The sequence below is a fragment of the Pelobates fuscus genome, chromosome 6, assembly GCF_036172605.1.
Source record: "Pelobates fuscus isolate aPelFus1 chromosome 6, aPelFus1.pri, whole genome shotgun sequence".
In the NCBI taxonomy this organism is placed as follows: Eukaryota; Metazoa; Chordata; class Amphibia; order Anura; family Pelobatidae; genus Pelobates; species Pelobates fuscus.
In genome coordinates this window covers 209,512,869-209,535,626 of record NC_086322.1, presented here as the reverse complement: position 1 = coordinate 209,535,626, position 22,758 = coordinate 209,512,869, and the positions used below count along the sequence as shown (strand labels likewise).

The following is a 22,758-nucleotide window of genomic DNA, read 5'->3' as shown; positions in this document are numbered from 1 at the left end:
TCCCGCCACCAACCACTGACTTCACAAAACACAGCGCTCCCAGCACGCAGGCTAGAGGGGCAGGTAAGCTGGGGGCACAGAGAAACGAGGGACAGGGCAGGTCATGCTGGACTAGGTGGATGATAAGGGAAACCAGCAACTATCGGGGTGCTAATTGGGGAGGGGGCGGCGCTGTATTATAAGTGGGGGTTGGATGGGCAAGCATTCGGGTCATCAGTAAACAGACAGCTCAGTCTGAGCACATTGATATACCCCTGTTTCTATAATGGATTAAATGCAGCACCTGTAACTATGTCTGTATGGATGGGATGGGAGGGGGTCAGAGTGTGTAACAATGTGTTTTTTCCCCACTTGGTAGCATTAGATAACATAATAATAATAATAATATCCACTTGTTTAGGTTCTTAGGTGCCAACTCTGTTATTATGCTGGATGCCATAACGCTTTTGTTTTATTGGATACCTATTGACATGTTTGGTGGGTATGGCTACCTTTTATTAATGGAATGGTATACTGGCTTTATAATGGAATAAACCATTAAAATCACAATACTGGTTGTTTGCATGTATCAAATGATGAGGACCTATGGGGACCTTTGCATTTTTCTGAATTTTTAATTTTTTTTAATTTTTTTTTACTAGAAGAACCTGTGTGTTCTCATTATATGGTCATCTTAAAGGGATACTGTAGTCACCCAGATCACTTCAGTTCATTGAAGTTGACTGGGTGCAGTGTCCCCATTACACTTAGTGCCAAAGAAACCACAGTGTTTATATTGCAGCACTAAGTCTGCCTCCAGAGGCTGTCTCTCGGAGGGGCTTCCTGGATTGAAACGGACCTTTGGTCCGGTATCTGACACTAGATTTCCTCACTGTCTGCATGAGGACATCCAGTGTCACATTTTCCTCCATAGTAAAGCATTGATTCAATGCTTTCCAATAGGCAGGTCTAATGCGTGCGCAGTGTTTGCTGCGCATGCACTTTAGCACCCGCTTGTCGAGGGGCGGAGCGTCGACCCAGCGCTGAGAGACATCGGGCTGGGATCAAGTAAGTAAATAAAGGTTTTTAAACCTTTTATTCAACCGGGCGGGGGTGCGAGGGAGGCAAGGGGAACTATAGTGCCAGGAATACAGCTTTGCATTCCTGGCACTTACAGTATCCCTTTAACTAATTCACCATCTATGGCAAACAAGGAATTTCAACAGTGTTTAAATATATATATGTATGTGCAGGTGTAGCGGAGCTGCAATATTAAATCCCAATATCTCCGCTGGTAAAGAAAGTAATCCCAAGTGAAGCGCTGGAAATGAATATCCCAAATCCCCCAGTAACCGGACAAAACACAGTTCTGGGAGTCAACTGACGATTTTATTCACAAGCTCCAGTATTTATGTGGTTCCCCATGCAAGGGGTTTCCTTAATCACTTTACAGGGGTTATACAGTAGAGGACTACATGGGGAACTGAATATACAGGACATTTACCCCACCATGCACTGCTGTACAAGAGGGATACTCCCACTAGAATATCCTGTTAAGTGGATTATCCCTCCGTACAGCAGAACCGGCTTTTTACACATAACTTTAACATTATTCGTGTGATTATACTGAATGACCGTTCGGTAGATAGCTGGGGTCTGAGCGCACACTTTGTGAAAGTACCGCTCAGATCTCAGCATCAATAACCGAACGCCGCACGAAACATACTTTATATACATTCGTCTTAAAAATACCGAATACATTATTGAGAACAAAATACCGAAAGACCGGCGCTCCCGAATGGCCTGGAAGTCCAGCGGTGTCCGCGCCGTCGAGTAACTGATTTTAGTTCCAGGCACTCGATGACCAAACACCGCTGGGCAAAAGGGAAATCCAAGATGGCCACCGCCTTGTGGTCGTTAGCCGAACGACGGCCACCCGGGAAATCAATTAACCGCCGATTGCTACAATGTTGCAATCGGTTAATGGGAGCCACACGACCCCCTGTGTGTGGGCTTCCATTTGGTACTTTATTCGTTTCACGAACAGTGTGTAAAGTCACTGTTCGTGAAACTACCATATGAATGCTAGAGGCTTTCGACACAAAATAACAATACAGTTTTCATACAGAGCAAATGTACAGCTCATCACTATTCAGATCAGCCACAGCATTAAAGGGATACTATAGTCACCCAGACCACTTCAGCTCAATGAAGTGGTTTGAGTGCCAGGTCCCCCAGGTTTTAACCCTTCAGATATAAACACAGCAGTTTCAGAGAAACTGATATGTTTACATTGCAGGATTAATCCACACTCTAGTTGCAGTCTTCCTGACAGCCGCTAGAGGCGCTTCTGCAACGCTGGATGCGGAAATCGCATTCAGCGTACAGAATGTCCATAGGAAAGCATATGCTTTCCTATGGACTGTTTGCATGTGTGCGCGACTCTTGCCGCGCATTCCGCTCCACTCGGGAGCTGACGTCGGCAGGGGAGGAGAGGTCATCAGCACTGAGGGAGCCCGGCGCTGGAAAAAGGTAAGTGGCTGAAGGAGTTTTAACCCCTTCAGCCCAGCGGGAGGGGGACCCTGAGGGTGGGGAGGACCTAAGGGTTATATAGTGTCAGGGAAAACAAGTTTGTTTTCCTGACACTATAGTGATCCTTTAAACCCACTTACAGGTGAAGTGAATAACATGGATTATATTGTTACAATTGCACCTGTCAAGGGGTGGGATATATTACATAGTTACATAGCTGAAAAGACCAAGTTCAGCCTTTCTCACATTTCTATTAGGCAGCAAGTGAATAGTAAGTATTTGAATTTCATGTGTTTTTAAGGGGGAAAAACAACAAAGGCCAAATAATGATGGCTAATCATCTGGGTCAGAGCATCTCTAAAACGGCAAGTCTTGTGGGATGTTCCCGGTATGCAGTGGGTAGTACCTACCAAAGTGGTGCAAAGAAGGACAACTAGTGAACTGGCGACAGGGTCATGAATGCCTAAGCCTCATTGATGCACGTGGGGAGCGAAAGAAGAGCCCATCTGGTCCTTTCGCACAGAAGAGCTACTGTAGGTCAAATCGCAAAAAAAATGTAATGCTGGCCATGATAAAAAGGTGTCAGAAACACAGTGTGGGGCTGTGTAACTGCAGACTGGTCAGAGTGCCCATTATGACCCCGTCCACATCTTCAATAGGAAGAAGGTTGGCAATGGATAAATCACATTTTCTGTTAGATCAGGTGGATGGCCAGGTGCATGTGTGCTGTTTACCTGGGGAAGAAATGGCAGCAGATTGCACTATGGGAATAAGTCAGGCCGTTGAAAGCAGTGGTATGCTATGGGCAATGTTCTACTGGGAACCTTGGGTCCCAGCATTCATGTGGATGTCACTTTGACATGTACCACCTGCCTAGAGGTTGTTGCAGTCCGTGTATCCCGCTTCATGGCAATATGGCAATAGCCTCTTTCAGCAGGATAATGCATCCTGCCACAATGCAAAAATTGTTCAGGAATGGTTTGAGGAACATGACCGTTCACGTTGTTGTTTTGGTCTTCAAAATCCAATTGATCATCTATGGCAGGGGTCCTCAAACTCCAGCCCCCCAGATGTTGCTGAACTACATCTCCCATGATTCTTTGAATTACATAGATAGAAAGAGAATCATGGGATGTGCTGGAGCAAAAAATCTGATCCATGGAGGCCCCACCTTGCAACTTATAGGACTTAAATGTACCTAATGTCTTTGTACCAGATACCATAGGAGATGTTCAGAGGTCTTGTGGAGTCCATGCATATTAGTCAGATGGTTTTTAAAATTGTGGCTGATCAGTGTATGTCAAAATACCCCAGGTTGGTGAACCCAATTATATAGATTTTATAGGAGAGCAATGAACACGTTCTCCATTTTTGCTATTCATAATAAGTCTTCTATAACTTAAATTTAATGGCCGTAGTGCGTTTGCCATTTTTTATAAGTAAGCCAAAACAGGTTGTAGAAGGTACACATGGAAAGGAAAAAACCTTGGTACCTTACTTTTATTTAGTATCTGCTGAGGCCTCTAGTACATTTTATAAACCCTTTTTAACAAGGACAGTCTGGACCCGAAATGCCAATAGATCCCTTCTGCACTTTCGGTACAGCAACCTTTGCCATTCATCTGGAACTTCTTTTGGGCTTTGTTAGTGAGCCTCCTAGCCACAATGAACGAGGCCTCCACATCTGGATTACGCTATTACATTAGAGAAATCCTTGTCATATACAAACAAAAAAACGTTATTGACAATTAATGCTCTCTTTTACATCTAGCAATGACCATATATGTGTGCCAGTAGTAACTGTTTATATATGGGCTCGACATATCCTCGGTGCCAGGTCGCCATGGTGACTAGAAATTTCGCCCTAGCATCTGGGAAATGCCAGCTCTTTAGTTAATGTTGCTGAGGGAGCTTTGAAGGCGGCCAGCCGGCAGCATGTAGCCGCCCGCCCTGGGGAGGATGGAGACAGCCAGCTCAGAGCATGGAGACAGCAGCCCTGGGGATTAGGGAGTCAGCAGGCAGAGGCAGCGCACGATGGAGCAGTAATATTCCTGCAGCTCCTCTCTGTTCCCTAGCACTGTATAATTATGTCGGGGGCCAGAATATGACTCTGCTCTCCCAATGGCAGGGAGTGGGTTTCAATTAAAACAAAATGTGAGTGAGTGTGTGTGAGCCTACCAGAGTGAGTGTGTGAGAGCCTGTCAGTGTGTGTGTGCGTGCATGTATGTACAAGTCTATCAGAGTTTGTGTGTGCAAGCCTGTTGTCAGCGTGAGTGTGTGAGCCTGTGAGTGTGTATATGTGTGATCCTGTCAGTGTCAGTGTCAGTGTGCGTGTGTGTGCGTGTGTGTGTGTGTGTGTGTGCATTTAGGTACCTGCCCCCTCCGATCACATGAGGAAGAGATGGTTTTTACTCACCTTTTTTTCCCACATCGTGCCAGTTTCGCCACGGCTGGTCCCACCTCCATGGCTGAGTATATCAATCTTTATGATTTCAGCTAAGCCAATGCTTTCCCTTAGGAAAGCATTGGGAGGATTTTGTGCATGCACAGCAAATGTGCCAATCTGCATCTCCTCATAGAGATGCATTAAATTAATAAATCTCTATGCTAAACATGGGTGCTACATGTGGTGCAGCAGTGAACCTGGACTCACTAGTGGCCATCCGAGTGACTGTCACTAGAGGTGTTACTAAGCAGCAATGTAAACACTGCCTTTTCGCTGAAAAGGTAGTGTTTAAACTGAAAAGCCTGCAGGGACAGGCTATAGACACCGGACTGGGGATACAAAGCAGCCCTGGAAAAAATATATATGCCAGCCCCATAAGCATTGCACCATATCTTGTCGCATGTAATATGTAAGGCTATGTCTTGCCACCCCAGATGATTGAGTAATATGTATTTCTTGTCCTGACTTTTTTATATGGATTAAATAAAAGTTACATTTTATTTGAAAACTATCACAAAGACCTTGGAGTACGGTCCTTTCTACTGAATCTATATATCTCAAATATATATTGCTTTTTCTAATATAAAATATTTGGTCCTTTCATAGTAAAACATTTAATTATACAGTAAGCATACTCACATGCAGACACACAATCTTACTGACACACACAAGCTCATTGATCCACAGCCTCATAGACAAACAATCTCACTTATATACATAAGCTCATTGACATAAAAACACAAGCTCACTCACTAGCAGGCACACACACACATGCAAGCAAGCTCACTCACTAGCAGGCACACACACAGCTTAATGTAGTGGTTCTGGTGTCTATAGCCTGTCCCTGCAGGCTTTTCAATGTAAACACTGACTCATCAGAGAAAAGGCAGTGTTTACATTGCTTCCTAGTGACACCTCTAGTGACAGACACTCAGATGGTCACTAGAGGTGCTTCCTGTGTCAGTGCGGATTGGCTGAGATCATCAAGCTTGATGATCTTGAGGGGAAACCAGCACGACATTGGGGGAAAAAAAAAAAGGTGAGTAAAAACACTATTTCTAAAAACACACATAGACACCATGACACACACGTACACCACGACAGACACACACATATACTATGACAGACACATAAACACACACATATACCATGACAGACACACACACACACCTTGACAGGCACACATGTACCATGACAGACATACACACACCTTGAAACACAGACAGACCATGACACAGACAGACACACACCATGACACACACACACACACCATGACACACACACACACACACCATGACACACACACACACCATGACACACACACACACCATGACACAGACAGACCATGACACAGACAGACACACACAGACCATGACACAGACACAGACACACACACACCATGACACGCATACCATGACAGACATACACACTCCTTGACACACACCATGACAGACACACCATGACAGACAGACACACACACAGAATGACACAGACACACACTCCCACTGACAGACTGCCACACATAATTGTTGCTACCTGTGGGCAGACAGATGGGTGTGCTGGCGGCCGCAGGGGGAGCTCTTCTGGTGGCTGCAGGGGGGAGCTCTTCTGGTGGATGCAGGGGGGAGCTCTTCTGGTGGACGCAGGGGGGGCTCTTCTGGCGGACGCAGGGGGGGCTCTTCTGGCGGACGCAGGGGGGAGCTCTTCTGGCGGACGCAGGGGGGAGCTCTTCTGGCAGACGCAGGGGGGAGCTCTTCTGGCGGACGCAGGGGGGAGCTCTTCTGGCGGACGCAGGGGGAGCTCTTCTGGTGGACGCAGGGGGGAGCTCTTCTGGCGGACGCAGGGGGGAGCTCTTCTGGCGGACGCAGGGGGGAGCTGGCTGTTCTGGCGGCCGCAAGGGGGAGCTGGCTCCTGGCTGGAATGGCGGCCGCAGGGGCAGCTCTTCTGGCGGGTGCAGGGGGAGCTGGCTCCTGGCTGGAATGGCGGCCGCAGGGGCAGCTCTTCTGGCGGGTGCAGGGAGAGCTGGCTCCTGGCTGGAATGGCGGCCGCAGGGGGAGCTCTTCTGACGGCCGCAGGGAGAGCTAACTCCTGTCTAGAATGACGGCCGCAGGGGGAGCTCTTCTGGCGGCCACAGGGGAGCTGGCTGTTCTGTCTCTGCTCCCCCACCCTCGCGCACTACTTAATGAGACCGGGGCCGGAATATGACATATTCCGTCCCTGGTCTAATTAAGCTGCGCTCTGGGGAACAGAGACAGAACAGCCAGCTCCCCCTGCGGCCACCAGAAGAGCTCCCACTGTGGCCGCAGGGCTCCAAGATGTCTCCCCGGCCCCAGGTGCCGACGGCCCACCCGGAAATTTCCCGGTATCCCGGTGGGCCATTCCGGCCCTGATAGACACCAGAACCACTACATCAAACTGTGACTATAGTGTCCCTTTAAGAATTGCATTTTTTCTTGTTGAAAATGACTGGCTCATAACTTTAAGCATCATAACCACTACCAGGGCCGGACTGGCCCACCGGGATACCGGGAAATTTCCCGGTGGGCCGCGGCATCTGGGGGCTGCAGAGGTATGTGCCACCGGGTAGCCGGTCCGGTGGCACACTCAGAGGGGGCCGGCCGCTTTCCACGCTGGTGCCGCCGGGCCGGGTGGCAGCCTCGCCGGTCCGGCGGCACTTCTAATGCTGGGGACGGAGCGAGGAGGAGGGAGGAGCATGTCTCTGTACCATGCTCCCTCGCGGTTCCCACAATTCACAGCACAGGAACCGCGAGGGAGCATGGTACAGAGACATGCTCCTCCCTCCTCCTCGCTCCGTCCCCAGCATTAGAAGTGCCGCCGGACCGGCGAGGCTGCCACCCGGCCCGGCGGCACCAGCGTGGAAAGCGGCCGGCCCCCTCTGCCTCACTCCTCTCAGGTAAATGGAGGGGTATTATAGAGACCCAAATGGGGGGGGGGGGGTATTATAGAGACCCAAATGGGGGGGGGGTATTATAGAGACCCAAATGGGGGGGGGTATTATAGAGACCCAAATGGGGGGGGGTATTATAGAGACCCAAATGGGGGGGGGTATTATAGAGACCCAAATGGGGGGGGGGTATTATAGAGACCCAAATGGGGGGGGGTATTATAGAGACCCAAATGGGGGGGGGTATTATAGAGACCCAAATGGGGGGGGGGTATTATAGAGACCCAAATGGGGGGGGGTATTATAGAGACCCAAATGGGGGGGGGGGGTTATTATAGAGACCCAAATGGGGGGGGTATTATAGAGACCCAAATGGGGGGGGTATTATAGAGACCCAAATGGAGGGGGGGGTATTATAGAGACACAAAGGGGGAAGGGTATTATAGAGACACAAAGGGGGGAGGGGTATTATAGAGACACAAAGGGGGGGAGGGGTATTATAGAGACACAAAGGAGGGGTATTATAGAGACACAAAGGGGGGGTATTATAGAGACACAAAGGGGGGGGTAATATAGAGACACAAAGGGGGGGTAATATAGAGACACAAAGGGGGGGTAATATAGAGACACATAGGGGGGGTAATATAGAGACACATAGGGGGGGTAATATAGAGACACATAGGGGGGGTAATATAGAGACACATGGGGGGGTAATATAGAGACACATAGGGGGGGTAATATAGAGACACAAGGGGGGGTAATATAGAGACACAAGGGGGGGTAATATAGAGACACAAGGGGGGGTAATATAGAGACACAAGGGGTGAAATATAGACACAAGGGGGGGTAATATAGAGACACAAGGGGAGGGGGGGAAATAAAACAGATAGGGAAGAAAGAGACAGAGGGGGAGGGAGAGTGAGACAAAAGGGGAGACAGAGGGGGATAGAGAGATGGTAGAGAGGGAGAGAGAGACAGGGAAAAGAGGGGGAAAAGAGACAGAGGGGAAGAGAGAGATACACAAGGGGAGGGGGAGAAAGAGGCAGAGGGGGAAGAGAGTGACTGGGAAGGAGAGGGGTGACATGGACACAGAGGAGCAGAGAGGGGGAGAAAAAAAAATAAAAATATATATATATATATATATATATATATATATATAATATGACTGGTGGATCCAGGGGGGGGCAACGGGCAATTGCCCTTTCCCCCCCAGATGCTCTCCCCTGCTGGCCAATGCAAGGCTGGCACTGTCCAAGCACCATGTGCCTTCACGGACCGGAGGGGAGATCAGAGATCTCCCTCCCTGTTCTGGAGGCACCATGCAGGCAGCCGGCAGGGGAGGGAGGAAGAGAGGACCCGGGAGCTCAGCCTACAGCTCCTCCGGGTCCTTCTTATGCGAGTACAGAGCGTTGCCGCGGTTACAGTGGCAACGCTCCAGCTCTCGCGAGAGTGAACTCTAGCGCTGGAGCTACGGGCTAGAGTTCACTCTCACCACTGCGACCTCTAGCCCCATACACACACCCAGACCCCCCATACACACATTGCCCCACCCAAACACACATTGCCCCACACACCCTACACACTGAACCTTTCACACAAACTGCACTCCTCACACATTGCACCACTGCTCCTATACCCTACTACAGGCCCATATCCCAGCAGACCCCAGGTAAGTTGTCAAACTGTTCTTAAACGGTTTGACTACTTACTCTGGGAGCGGGTCCCAGCACTCCTGGCACCATAACCACTACACAGAGCAGTAGTGGTTATTGTGCATGGATTATTTCTTTAAATCTATAAGTGCCCCTCCCGAGATCAGGCTCTGGATCCGCCACTGGTTGGAGTAATCATTTTTAATCTTAAATTATCTTTTCTAACAATGTATTTGCACACTATGCTGGCGCGACGCAATATGGGGCTGGTAAATAATTTTTTTCCAGGGCTGCTTTTAATTCCCAGTCCGGCCCTGACCACTACAGGTCACTGTAATGATTATGGTGCCAAGAGTGCCCTGTCACCTTCCCAGAGTAACGCAGTGACGCTTAATGGAAACTCCTTGCAGGAGCTTCTAGCACTGAACTGGAGGTAGCTACAAGAGTCTCGTAAGTTGTCAAACTCTTCCTAATGGTTTGACTACCTACTCTAGGAGGGTATAGTGCATATGGTGCTTAGTGTTTATTTTAAAAGTAATTAACCATCATGATTCTACTCACCAGAACAAAAAAAAGCTGTAGTTGCTCTGGTGACTATAGGGTACCTCTATGGCCAAAAGCGCTAAAATAGCAATATTCTCAAAGTCAGTTATGTTTCCAGTTTGTCTATTTTGGCCTTACATTTGAAAATCACTTTGAATTCACTTAGAATTACTGACAATTCTCACGTTAATAAATAACCCTGATGTTGCCATATAATGTATCGTTGTTTGTTACTCCATTTATTTATTACCGCCAAAGAATATATTGAGATTATATGAAATAAATTAAAATTTCTTACAAATACTATGATGTGTCTTTGTAAATATTTTACTTTTCATACTTTCTTACAACATATACAGCTGGTTATTAGCAAATCTTATAATCAGTTGGAAACTTCCATTCTTTCAGAGATCCATCATTAGATGTGCTGACACTTTTTCCCCTTTTTTTCCCCCCTCAGTTGATCCTAAGATGATGGCGGGCAAAAATCTTCAGACATTAAGGTCAGTCAAAGTAAACAAGTGTAAAAAAAAAATATTGAGTGATTTATTGTTCATTGTATTCCCGAAATTCTAAACAATAGTATAACTATCTTTACAATAAACACTGCATTTGTACACACTAAAAACGGAATTGTAAAACAGAAGGCAAAGTAACTGCTTTGGAAAAAAATCTCCATCTAATCTATAGATGCAGCGTTTCAATTTTAACTTGAATATTGAAATTCAGTATTGAATTCCCCACAATTGACTGTTTAGTGGGCATCAATGGCTGGATCTAATACTCATTAAAACACTTTTTCCAATATCCGATTTGTCACAGGAACCGCAAAGCTACATGTTATTTGTGAATCCTGATGGCCATATTTAATAAGAAGGGAAATTGAGCTATTATTCAAAAGATCCTTGTGAATCGTATCTTTATTAAATAGGAAAGCAGCTTCTGAGTTAGCCTGTTGTATATTTATTAAGAACATGAGATCATTTTAATTAATGTTTTGACACTTTCTTGTAGCATATGAAAATGTACCAGTGGTCACATAGAAGACAATGACGTGCTGTTTTATGTACACACATACACACTAGATAATGTATATCCCAAATGCTCATTAAAAATCATACATATGCCTCTATTATTAAAGTAAAGTTATTATGTAGTATGACTGGCTGTGGGTTCAGCTTTTTCACGTCATCACACATTACTCTGTCTGTTCATGTGTTTTTGTTTTTTTTTTGTTTTTTTACTGGAAAGAGAATATCTTACAATTGGACTTGCAGATGGTATGTAGAATTGAACCCAAGTGTAGGTGTCATTCTATATGAGCAAGGCCTATCAGTACTGACCTCCAGTTTATTCCACAGCAACCTGAACTCTTCAACTACCAATCTGACCAAGAATGAAAATGATCCATGTCACTATGACACAAATGTATCTTCACATTCAGATTTCTTGAATGTGTGCAGGCAGTAAGAGTAAATACAATTGCATAATATTCCATGCTGGGAAATGTCTGATGAAATATACCTGCCTAAAAATGGCACTAACCAATAAACATTTTGACTGATTTCCACAGGGATCAGCTAGAAGGACAAACAAGAGATATCCAAAACCTACAAAAGGAAGTAGAGCAAGCCACACAGCGTGCACTAAGTTCTTTACCATCATCCTATCATGGTCACCATCCGATACCAACTGCCTCTCATCAGTTCTCCTTAATGCCAGGTACCTGATTTTATTTTTTTTCTCAGTGTGTTATTACTTTTTATTTTTGCAGTATCTCTATATAGCACACTACGCAAAGAAAATGACAGAGAAACACATTTTCTCTTTGCTATTACAAATGTGAAAGTGTAAAAGACAAGTTAAACTCCCAGCCGCCTAGCACTTATTTATTTTCTTTTTTTTCATCTGCCTTGTAAACTATGGTCATTAAGTACATTTAATATATAACAATTTTTAGAGAGATGTTATAATTGTTTTTATTATTTGCTCTAATACAGTGAATATGGACGTCCTTACATTTATGCTATTCTTTTTGTTGCTTTTTTTTTTTTTAACAGAAAACGTTACAAGGACAGTCGTGGACAACAGTGCAATTGTTCCATTACATTATCACCATCACCAAGTATTACAACGCTCCTTCTCTGCTGATCTGCCAAGTTCCTGCAATAAAAGCTGCCTCATGCCACAATACAACCCGCTAGAATGTGACCTGGGTGGAAGTGATTTCAATGTAAAGACACCTCTTTGGAAGTCACTGAAAGAGTACATAATCAAAGATCTACCAGAACAATCTAATCAGGTATGCTTTTTTTATGAAATGTGGATGTTTCAGTGCATTTTATTATTTATTTTTGCAGCATATTATTGTTTCCAAAGAATTGGTAGACTCTCCTACTTATTTGTATAGCCCACTGGTTCCTGCCTCATGTTCTAGAATCCAACTTTATAAAAAAAAACAAAAAAAAAAACTGATGTATTTAGGGAAAAATTGCTCTCCAATAGATAACAGAATAGACATGTAGTCAATAACAGTTACTTTGGTAAAATACAAATATTTTATATGTAATAATATATAGCTTTCAGAATTTAAGTATGTGTATTAGAATATGGGTTCCTTTGTATAGAAACATATAATGTGACAGCAGATAAGAACTATTTGGCCCATCTAGAATGCCCAATATTCTAAATACTTTCATTAGTCCCTGGCCTTATCTTATAGCCAGGATACCCTTATACCTATCCCATGCATGCTTGGTTACCCTCTACCACTTCAGCTGGAAGGCTATTCCATGCATCCACTACCCTCTCAGTAAAGTCATACTCCCTAAAATTATTTTTAAACCTTTGCCCCTCTAATTTAAGACCATGCACTCTTGTTGCAGTAGTTTTTCTTCTTTTATGATCTATGAATGATTGTGCTAAACATCCTAATTCTTGTCTAAGCCATTTTTAAAATCTTAAAATCTAGAGAATTGCCATTATGAACCGAACAAGCACATCAACTGCAGTTATAGATTTGTGGGGTGGCCCAAAAATAGATGTACTGTCAAGCTAATGAAATTCATCACAACAGATTATATGGGTACACATACATACAACAAAGTGGCAGTTAAATTTCAGGCATATAAATATATATATAAAAAAAAAGTGTAGCAGTTGGAAAGGGATGTTGAAGAGGAATGTTGCAATGTTGACGGAAGACTTTTCGAGCACTTATGAGCTTAAATAGTATTAAACAAATATAAATGTAATAAACAGTGTAATAAAATGCAAATAAACTATACTGTATACCTAATTTTGGGCCACCCTGTATTTTCCATACAACTAAGTATGCTTTTGTTTTATCTGTCCCTTAGAGCAGGAACATGACTGGGCTTCAAAACCAGCAGGAGCGAAAGATCCCAGAAGAACTGAATGTGAGAATTCAAAGTTTAGAGATGGAACGAGATGCCGTGCTTTTCAAGAGGTAAAGACTATTGCATCGGTTAAGATGTTTTGTTCAATATAAATTGACATTGCATATAAAGATGTGACTAGGAATACATGTTATGATTTGTACAAATGAGGATTGCATGTCATGATACCTTACATTCTGAACATGACAATAGCTTTTTAAAATCAATTAAGATCACTTCTCTAGTTGCTAAAATCTGTCTTTTTGCTTATGTCCTCCTGCTGACACCATCCTTATTGCCCCATCTTTACTTTCCTCTTTATTCAGCATCTCACACGTGTCCTCCTGTTCTCTGCCTACTCTTTCTAAAGCCTTCAAACATCAGTACTTACCCCATACCTTTAAATCTTACTCCTATATTCTTCTTCTTTCCATCCTTCTGCGCTTGGTAGCTGGAGATGTCTCCAAAAACCCTTGTTCCTCCTCTCATCATTTCTTACCCCATGTACCTCTCCCGCTATGTCCTCTTTTCACAGTGCCCCTTGGAATTCACACTCTGTGTGCAACATCACACAATCAATTGCTTTATTCATCTCACATGCCCTAAACTTACTGCTACTAACTGTATCTTGGCTCTCTCCCTCTGATACTGCTCCCCCTACCTGTTCATCCTTTGTTGGTCTTCAATTAACTCACAACCCAAATAAACTGATGGTAAAGGAGTACTGTTTCTGTTTTCTACATACTGCTCTTTCAAACTACTTTTCACTCCACATCTCATGTTGCAGTTATTGAATGTCCCCCTCTCTTCTTCCTAGCATATTGTGCTGCTTGGCTTCCTAACTTACTTTAAAGGATCACTATAGGGTCAGGAACACAAACATGTATTCCTGACCCTGTAGTGTTAACACCACCATCTTGCCCCCGTGGGCCCCTCGTGCCTCCATAAATATAGCAAACTCTTACTGTATTCAAGCCTGACGCTGTCACTCTGCATGCTGTTAGACTCAGAAATACAAGCAGTCTGCTGGCATCATTAGAAGTGGTGGCCTGATCCAATCACAATGCTTCCCCATAGGATTGGCAGAGACTGACAAAGAGGCAGATCAGGGGCAGAGCCAGCATGATTCAAACACAGCCCTGGCCAATCAGCATCTCCTCATAAAGATGAATTGAATCAATGAATCTCTATGAGAAAAGTTCAGTGTATGCATGCAGAGAGAGGAGACACTCAATGTTTGGATGCATTTTAGGCAGCCATGACCCAGAAAGGATCTCTGACAGCCATCTGAGGAGTGGCCAGTGAAGTTATCACTAGGCTGTAATGTAAACACTGCAATTTTTTTTTTTTTTTAAAAGACCGTGTTTACAGCAAAAAGCCTGAAGGTAATGATTCTACTCACCAGAACAAATTCAATAAGCTGTAGTTGTTCTGGTGACTATAGTGTCCCTTTAACCCCTTAAGGACACATGACATGTGTGACATGTCATGATTCCCTTTTATTCCAGAAGTTTGGTCCTTAAGGGATTAATCTAATTTTCCACCCCCAATTCTTGGGGACTTCAACATCTCTAAAGGCTACATCTCCCATACGTGTTACTGGCAATATCATTGACCTATTTTCAGATGAAAGCTCAGTCTTGCATCGCTCTGGCACTCTATTTCTTCCTTCAGGCCACCAGCTCTTGTATTTTGTTCTTAATATCCCTCTCTTCCAACATCCTCAGCCTAACCCTTCTCAACATAGAAGAAACCGTAAAGGGATACTATAGGCACCCCAGGACACTTCATCTCACTGTAGTATTCTGGATATAGGTCCCCTTAGCCCTGGAGTATAAAACATTAACATTTCAGAGAAACTATAATGTTTATATTGAAGGATTAAGATGGTCTTTAGTGGCTGTCTACCAGATAAGTGTTAAAGTTTGTGTTAAGACAGAATAGAAGGATGTAAAAATGGTGTGAGAAATTACAGTCAAGTGGGCAGGATGTGCGAATAGAATCACAGAAATCCCTGCTTTATGATTGGACCAACGTAGATTATAGTGGCATTGTGTGTGGAGAGGCACCAGGTAAGATTGTTGCTTTATGTTACAAAAATAAACAGACTGGGAATCCTTGTAAGTTCAAGTCCCCCCCTTATTGTGTTCCTTCACAATTTGACATTTACAAGGAGTGCACATCCATTTGTTTATTGTGTTCTATAAAGTGTGCTGACTGTTGACAGGACCATAGGTCTGTTTACACCCTTTTGAAAACTGGTGCATTGAGGGTGCTATTGTTTGACAGGATTTGAGGTGCTAAGCCAGGTTTTGGACTGGAAGATAGTGATTAGGCAGTGGTCTGGGGTGCTGGGGAGAAAAATAAAAATGGAGAGAGATTTGGAGTTTTAAGCTAGAGAGGATATAAGGAGTGTGGAATAAAGCATCCATACATCACAAAGGAAGGAATGAGCAAACCCACATGCGCCTGTATGGCACGTTGAATACATATACCAAGGGTGCATGAGAGCACTCAGTGGGTCATAAGGCAATATTATTTCTCACACCAAAAAGTGCTGCAGAGCTAAGTCTGTTTTATATCTACCCCACCTCTCTCCCCACCTTGCAAACACTTAAGTAGAATTTATTGGGGTAAGAGCTTAAGGAGTTTGTAAATTCTGTATAGGAATTCTCAATAAAACCACATGCTCTTTTGCTTGTGTGCTGTTAAATCATACTCCTAACTTTTCTTACTTTCCTGTATTGCAACCTTCCTCATCCATGTGTCTTATGTCTCCAAGTGAGATCTTGTGTGTGTGTGTGTGTGTGTGTGTGTGTGTGTATAATCTGTAAATCCAAACAGTGTTACTGAACAATTTATTTCAGCATTTTTACATTGTGTAAAATAGATTTCTCATATTTTTTGTGATCCCAGGTTTCAAGAGTCAAAGGCTCTGGAAGACAGAAATGAACAACTTCATGAAACAGTTCAGGAGCTACAAAAAGCCAGCCATCTGCAGAATGAGATGTTAAAAAAGTCAAATGTTTGCAATGCACTTCTAAGAGAGACAGTCCAGGAGCAAGTTGAGGTTCTTCAGGACATTGGGCAAGTCCTCTTGAGTTATGAAGAGCGGTCAGGAAAGCATGTGTTTGAACAAGGTTGTGCCCCTAGTCATCACATTAGCAGTTTAGCCACAACTGTGAAAAAAGTACTACAAGAACTTGAGACTGAGGTATATTCTTAAAAATGAATAAAAATGTTCTGTGTGTCCATATATGTTTTTGGTTTGTAATTTCACTGCTTTTATATCTGTCGCTCTCATGCTTTCTTAGCAATATGTGGTGTATTTATGTATTCTATTATTTTGATGTTTGCTAAGTACTGTAATAGCATCAGTACAATAGCCAACAATTTGATTCATAATCCATTTTCTCTCCAACATAATAGGCAGAAGATCAGCTTAATTCATTAAAGACTGAGTTAAAAGACAAAGAGGCTCTTTTAGCACTTTATAAAGAAAGGTAGGTGTTTTTTGTGTCACTGCCTAAAACACAGTAAACTTGCTATTTTTTACAGCAGGATCATAGTGTGAATGGGGCCAAACTTTGTTTTATGTTTATAAATTTGAGGACCCACCAACTAGCCTTTTTTAATTTCCATTCTGTATATGATGTATGGTACCTATTTACTAAAGTGGAAATGTTTTTTATGGTTTGATAGCTATATTCTGTAACTCCTGAAAAGTAACAGGGGAGACTTTTTAAAGTATCCCAAACAGAAAAGTGTTCTAAAAGTTGAGTCATCTATAGGCATCCTTGAGATCAGCAGAGACATTCCATTTGTCTCCATGGAAAATGCTCTTAAGGAATTTGCCCTGTTTTTGTCTTAGTGAGACTTTAATAATTCTCTCCAGCAATGTCTTGAAATGCCAAAGAAAAGGGAAAATAGCCAAAAGCAATTCACCTCAGGAGTGGAGCGTTAAGTAAATGGATTGGACACCTACCCTATATATGGGTTATCTGGTCTTCTCTTTACGGTAACTCGTGTGTTACATCCAATTCCAATCAATATATACATAAAGGAAACATATAAAGAGAAAACAATAGTGTAAATCCGTATAGCTGTGTTTTTTATCAGGAAATAATCTTAAGAATTGTCCACTCACATGCTTCCGGTAAGGTGGGTAAGAGGGATTCCCACCAGAGTGTTGTAGCGTCATTTTATTCATAACGACTCAATATTTAAGCGCTTACATCACACAGTTCTTCTTTGTACTTTTCTAGATAAGTTAATGTCTTTAAATCTCTGGATCTGGTTTAATTTTTAGGCTTGGCTAGAACCTGTGACGCGTAACCAAAACCAATTAATGAGACTGCGATTGGTAACCAAATAGTTATGGCTTACATTGTGGGTCATTGTTGATGCTCAGTGACTTGTGGTTTTTATGTAATCATTTAGATATATAGAAATAGTGCATGTTGCAATTAGGAAAAAGCTGGAATTCAGTTTATGTGTTTTAGATTGTTAATAACGTAATTTTTTGTTTACTATTCATATTACATTTCAGTTCATTATCTTTTTTTTTATATAAGTGATGTAGTGGTTGGATTAGTATTTTATTTTTTCTATTTTTTTTTTCTGTTAACACTAAATATTTTAGAACCTCAAAATTATAACATTATCCAAGGTGTGGATTTTCTTCTTATCATTGTGCAAACTGATTTTTGTACCATGTGTTTAATAGGTTTTACATTGCTGTTAATGAACAAGAACAGCAGGTGGCAGCCCTTACTCAAGAAGCAAGCAATTCCTTGAGAGAAGTCAAGAATGTCAACAGTCAAATGGAAACTTTCCAGTAAGTGACTCTCACAGCCTGCATGTAAAATTTGTTTAATGCTTCCCCATAGGATTGGCTGAGCCTGAGACTTACAAAGAGGCAGATCAGGGGCAGAGCCAGCACAATTCAAACACAGCCCTGGCCAAGCAGCATCTCCAGGGCCGGACTGGGAATTAAAAGCAGCCCTGGAAAAAAAATATTTACCAGCCCCATAATGCGTTGCGCCAGCATAGTGTGCAGATACAGAGTTAGAAAAGATAACTTAAAATTAAAAATTATTACTCCATGTGGAAAAAAACACATATAAGCTTAAAGAAAAACAAGAGTGCAGATTTATTTTAAGCAGACGTGCCTTTGCATGTAATCAATGTTTCAGTCCAACTACCATGACATATTAAGGGAACCTTGGTAATGGGACTGAAATGGTGAATGTATGTAGGGCACAACTGTGAAAAACTGACGTTCTCTTGTTTATTTTGAAGTCATGTGGGTGCGCTCTTCACTTTCAATATGTTATTTTGCTGGAGTATGCACCTAGCAACAAGAGGCCAATATCTGCTCATTGCATATAGTACATATCAATGACATTTCTCTGTGTATTATGCATATATAAATGTACATTAATATATGTGTAAATATTAAAGGCATAATTATTTATATATATCTATCTCTTTCTCTCTCTTGTGTCTCTTTCTCTCTCTTGTGTCTCTTTGTCTCTCTCGTGTCTCTTTCTCACCTTTCTCGCTCTCTGTGTCTCTTTCTCTCTCTTTCTCTCTCTTTCTGTGTCTCTTTCTCTCTCTTTCTGTGTCTCTTTCTCTCTCTCTTTTTCTGTGTCTCTTTCTGTGTCTCTTTCTCTCTCTTTCTGTGTCTCTTTCTCTCCCTCTCTGTGTCTCTTTCTCTCTCTCTCTCTCTCTGTCTCTTTCTTTCTCTCTCTGTGTCTCTTTCTCTCTCTCTGTGTGTCTCTTATTCACCTTTCTGTGTCTCTTTCTCTCTCTGTCTTTCTGCCCTTTCTCTCCCCCCCCCCCCCCATTTACCCGAGAGGAGTCAGGGGGGCCGGCCGTGCTCCACGCTGGAGCTGCCGGGCTGCAGCCTCGCCGGTCCGGCGGCACTCTTTATGCTGAGGACTGAAGGAGGAGGGAGCATGTCTCTCTACCATGCTCCCTCGCGGTTCCCACAATTCACAGCAGCTGCTGCTGTGAATTGTGGGAACCGCGAGGGAGCATGGTAGAGAGACATGCTCCCTCCTCCTTCAGTCCTCAGCGTTAAGAGTGCTGGCGAGGCTGCAGCCCGCCTGCTCCAGCGTGGAGCACGGCCGGCCCCCTCTAAGTGTGCCACCGGACTGGCCACCCAGTGGCACATACCTGCGCAGCCCCCAGATGCCGCGGCCCACCGGGAAATTTCCCGGTATCCCGGTGGGCCAGTCCGGCCCTGAGCATCTCCTCATAGAGATGAATTAAATCAATGAATCTGTATGAGGAAAGTTCAGTGTCGGCATGCAGAGGGAGGAGATACTGAATGTTTGGATGCATTTTAGCCAGCCATTACTCAGGAAGGATCTCTAACAGCCATCTGAGGAGTGGCCAGTGAAGTTATCACTAGGCTGTAATGTAAACACTGCATTTTCTATGAAAAGACAGTGTTTACAGCAAAAAGCCTGAAGGTAATGATTCTACTCACCAGAACCAATTCAATAAGCTGTAGTTGTTCTGGTGACTATAGTGTCCCTTTAAGTCACATACATCTTAATAAAAAGCCAAAATGCATGAACACATTTTTCAAAGTTAGCAGCAGAATTAAATTGCAACTTTTGATTTTCTTTAAGAGAACAGGTAAAAGGCCAATGTGTGGTGTATGAGGAGAGAATTGCCTATTTTGAATTAACAGTGTCCCAGTTACATTCAGAGCTACAGAGCAACAAGAAAAAGGTATGGCATAATGAGGCTTCACTTTTACATATACATTTCTATTTTTCTATCAGAATTACAAAAGTATTATATATATATCAATTATAGAATGTATTCTGGTGACTTTTTGAAACTAGGGTGATATTTTCTTACCCTCTTTTAGTTAGTGTTTTAAATGTCCTTCTGTTTTAATTTAAGTGGCCTCTATAGTCACCAAAACAACTTTAGCTTTTTTTGTGTGTATAGATCATGCCCCTACTTTCTCACTGCTCAGTTTGCTGCCATGTAGTAAAATTAATTAAATTCCTGTTTATGCAGCCCTAGTCACACCTCCCCTGGCTGTTACTGACACAGCCTGCATGAAAACAAAATGGTTTAATTTTGAATGAGATGTTACTTACTTTCAACGTTTTTATCTCCTGCTCTGTAAATTGAATTTTAATTACATACAGGAAACTCCTGCAGGATCTAGCAAGCTATGAACATAGCAGGAGATAATAAATTCTAAGTTAAACAGAATTTGAAATAAAGGATGTGTAAACATTACATGACTGTTTACAGGAAGTGTTAAGGCAGTCACATGCAGGGATGTGTGGCTCGGTTTGCATAAACAAAGTAATTTAACTCAGTGGTCCCCAATATAGTCCTCATAGACCACCAACAGCCCCGGTTTTGTCAGTATCTCCATTTGAATAAAAAAGGAAGTACATAAATCCTGGACTGTTGGTGGTCCATTAGGACTTGGTTGGGGACCACTGATGAACTCCTATATGGAAGATAATTGAGCAGTTAGACTGCAGGGGCATGAGCTATATACCAAAACTATTTCATTAAGATAAAGTTGTTTTGGTGACTATAGTGTCTCTTAAGTACTTGTGCAATTAATGCAACCTGGACAGCACTGATGGGCTAAGAGGGGTGGCCTAACCCATCCCCTGTACTGTCAATTACAGCCAATTACCACCATCCAGGCTGGATAACATTTACTGTGGTCAGGGCCAGTGCAAGGATTTTTGGGTACATAGACGAAGATGCATTTTCCCCCCAACCCCCCCCACCCAAAAAAATAACCTCTTCACCTATGTGCCTCTTAACCAGCCCCTCTCCCCTCCCCGTCCATTAGTGATCTTCTCCCCTCCCCCATCTTAGTGGTCACACTCCCCTTCCTGGTGTGCCTCCTACCTCTCTTGTAGCGTTGCCAAGCGGAGCAGATTCCCTACAGGAGCTTCAGTTTTCTGTACCCGGCCGGACTGACAGGGAGTGCTCTCTCAGTGAGCACCTCCTGTCAGTCTGGCCGGGTTCAGGAAACAGAAGTTCCTGTACCGCGCTCTGATCTGCCACGCTACACTCAGTGATGTATACACACTGACCGTCACACACACTCAATGACAAACAGACGTCACTGACAGACACAAACTCACTCATCTGACACACACACAGTGATTGACACTCATTGACAGACACACTGATAGTCACACACAGACTAAGTGACAAACATACTCTCACTGACTTGACAGACATTCACAAACACACTGACAGACACACTCATACACTGACAGACACACTCATACACTGACAAACACACTCATACACTTACATGCACACACATTCATACAATCACTCACAGACACTCACTCAAACATACACTCACACACACACACACTCAGTCACTCACAGACACACAAAAACATCACATACACTCACTAATTATTATTTTTATAAATAAACATTTTCCACTCAGCCTCCCTACCTGGAGAGCTGGTGTGGATCTGTTCCTGGGGTCCAGTGGGGCTGCTAAGCAGCGTGCGGCATTGGTATGATCAGAGGCGGCGAGGGAGCTCTTATCTCCCCGGTCTGCTCCCTCGCGGGCTGTCTACTGATGATGGGAGCCGGAATATGACATCATATTCCAGCTCCTGCGGCATCAGCAAACGGCGCTCAAGGGAGCAGAGCGGGGAAATTAGAGCTCTCTCGCCGTATCTGATCATACCACTGCTGCACGCCGCGCCGGGGATCCAGAAAGTGGCCTGGCAGGAGGGAGAGCTTTTCCGCTTTCTGGACGCGCCCGCCCTGACTGTGGTAATGTGAAAGGATTTATTCCACATTAGAATCTTTTGGATCTTGAAGTGCTCTTGTTTTTTTCAAAGCACTTTTCTGTGGTTTTACACCAAATAGGGGTGATGTCTCTCAAAGACTCTAGACAACCTAAGCAAGCACTACACCAAGTTGTATTGTTTTTTTATTTATGGGTTTTTTACTTCAGTTTGGTTCTTCATTTAAATTGGGTAGCACATTTGTGCGCTGCAAGATCATTTGCAGCTTCTGCTTTTTATTTTTTTTCACTTTATATTACACTTTTAACAAGAGGGAGCAGCGCTTGTCTTCTGTCAACTTGACTGGGCCAATTAGAATCAATTTTACTCTGTAAGCACTGTAGTTACGCACTCATTCTTTCCAAATTTTATATAGTCAGCAGAAAAATATCAGATGTCAATCCCTTTCCAGCTGCATTGTGCAGATCATATCATTACATAAGCCACAGAATATCATTACATTACACAAGCCACAGAATGCTAAAAT

At 43.3% G+C, this 22,758-nt stretch overlaps 1 protein-coding gene across 1 annotated transcript in view; it reads left to right on the top strand.

The window, feature by feature from the left end:
- The window catches only part of CCDC158 (coiled-coil domain containing 158), a 52,947-nt gene continuing 30,189 nt past the window's right edge, over positions 1–22,758 (top strand). Inside the window, exons 1-9 of the mRNA XM_063425828.1 lie at positions 1–63; positions 10,518–10,560; positions 11,631–11,779; positions 12,118–12,359; positions 13,417–13,526; positions 16,372–16,669; positions 16,885–16,958; positions 18,182–18,292; positions 20,097–20,199. Of these exons, the coding sequence (XP_063281898.1) occupies positions 10,529–10,560; positions 11,631–11,779; positions 12,118–12,359; positions 13,417–13,526; positions 16,372–16,669; positions 16,885–16,958; positions 18,182–18,292; positions 20,097–20,199 (1,119 nt within the window). The 5' untranslated portion in view covers positions 1–63; positions 10,518–10,528. The remainder of the gene's footprint in view (positions 64–10,517; positions 10,561–11,630; positions 11,780–12,117; positions 12,360–13,416; positions 13,527–16,371; positions 16,670–16,884; positions 16,959–18,181; positions 18,293–20,096; positions 20,200–22,758) is intronic.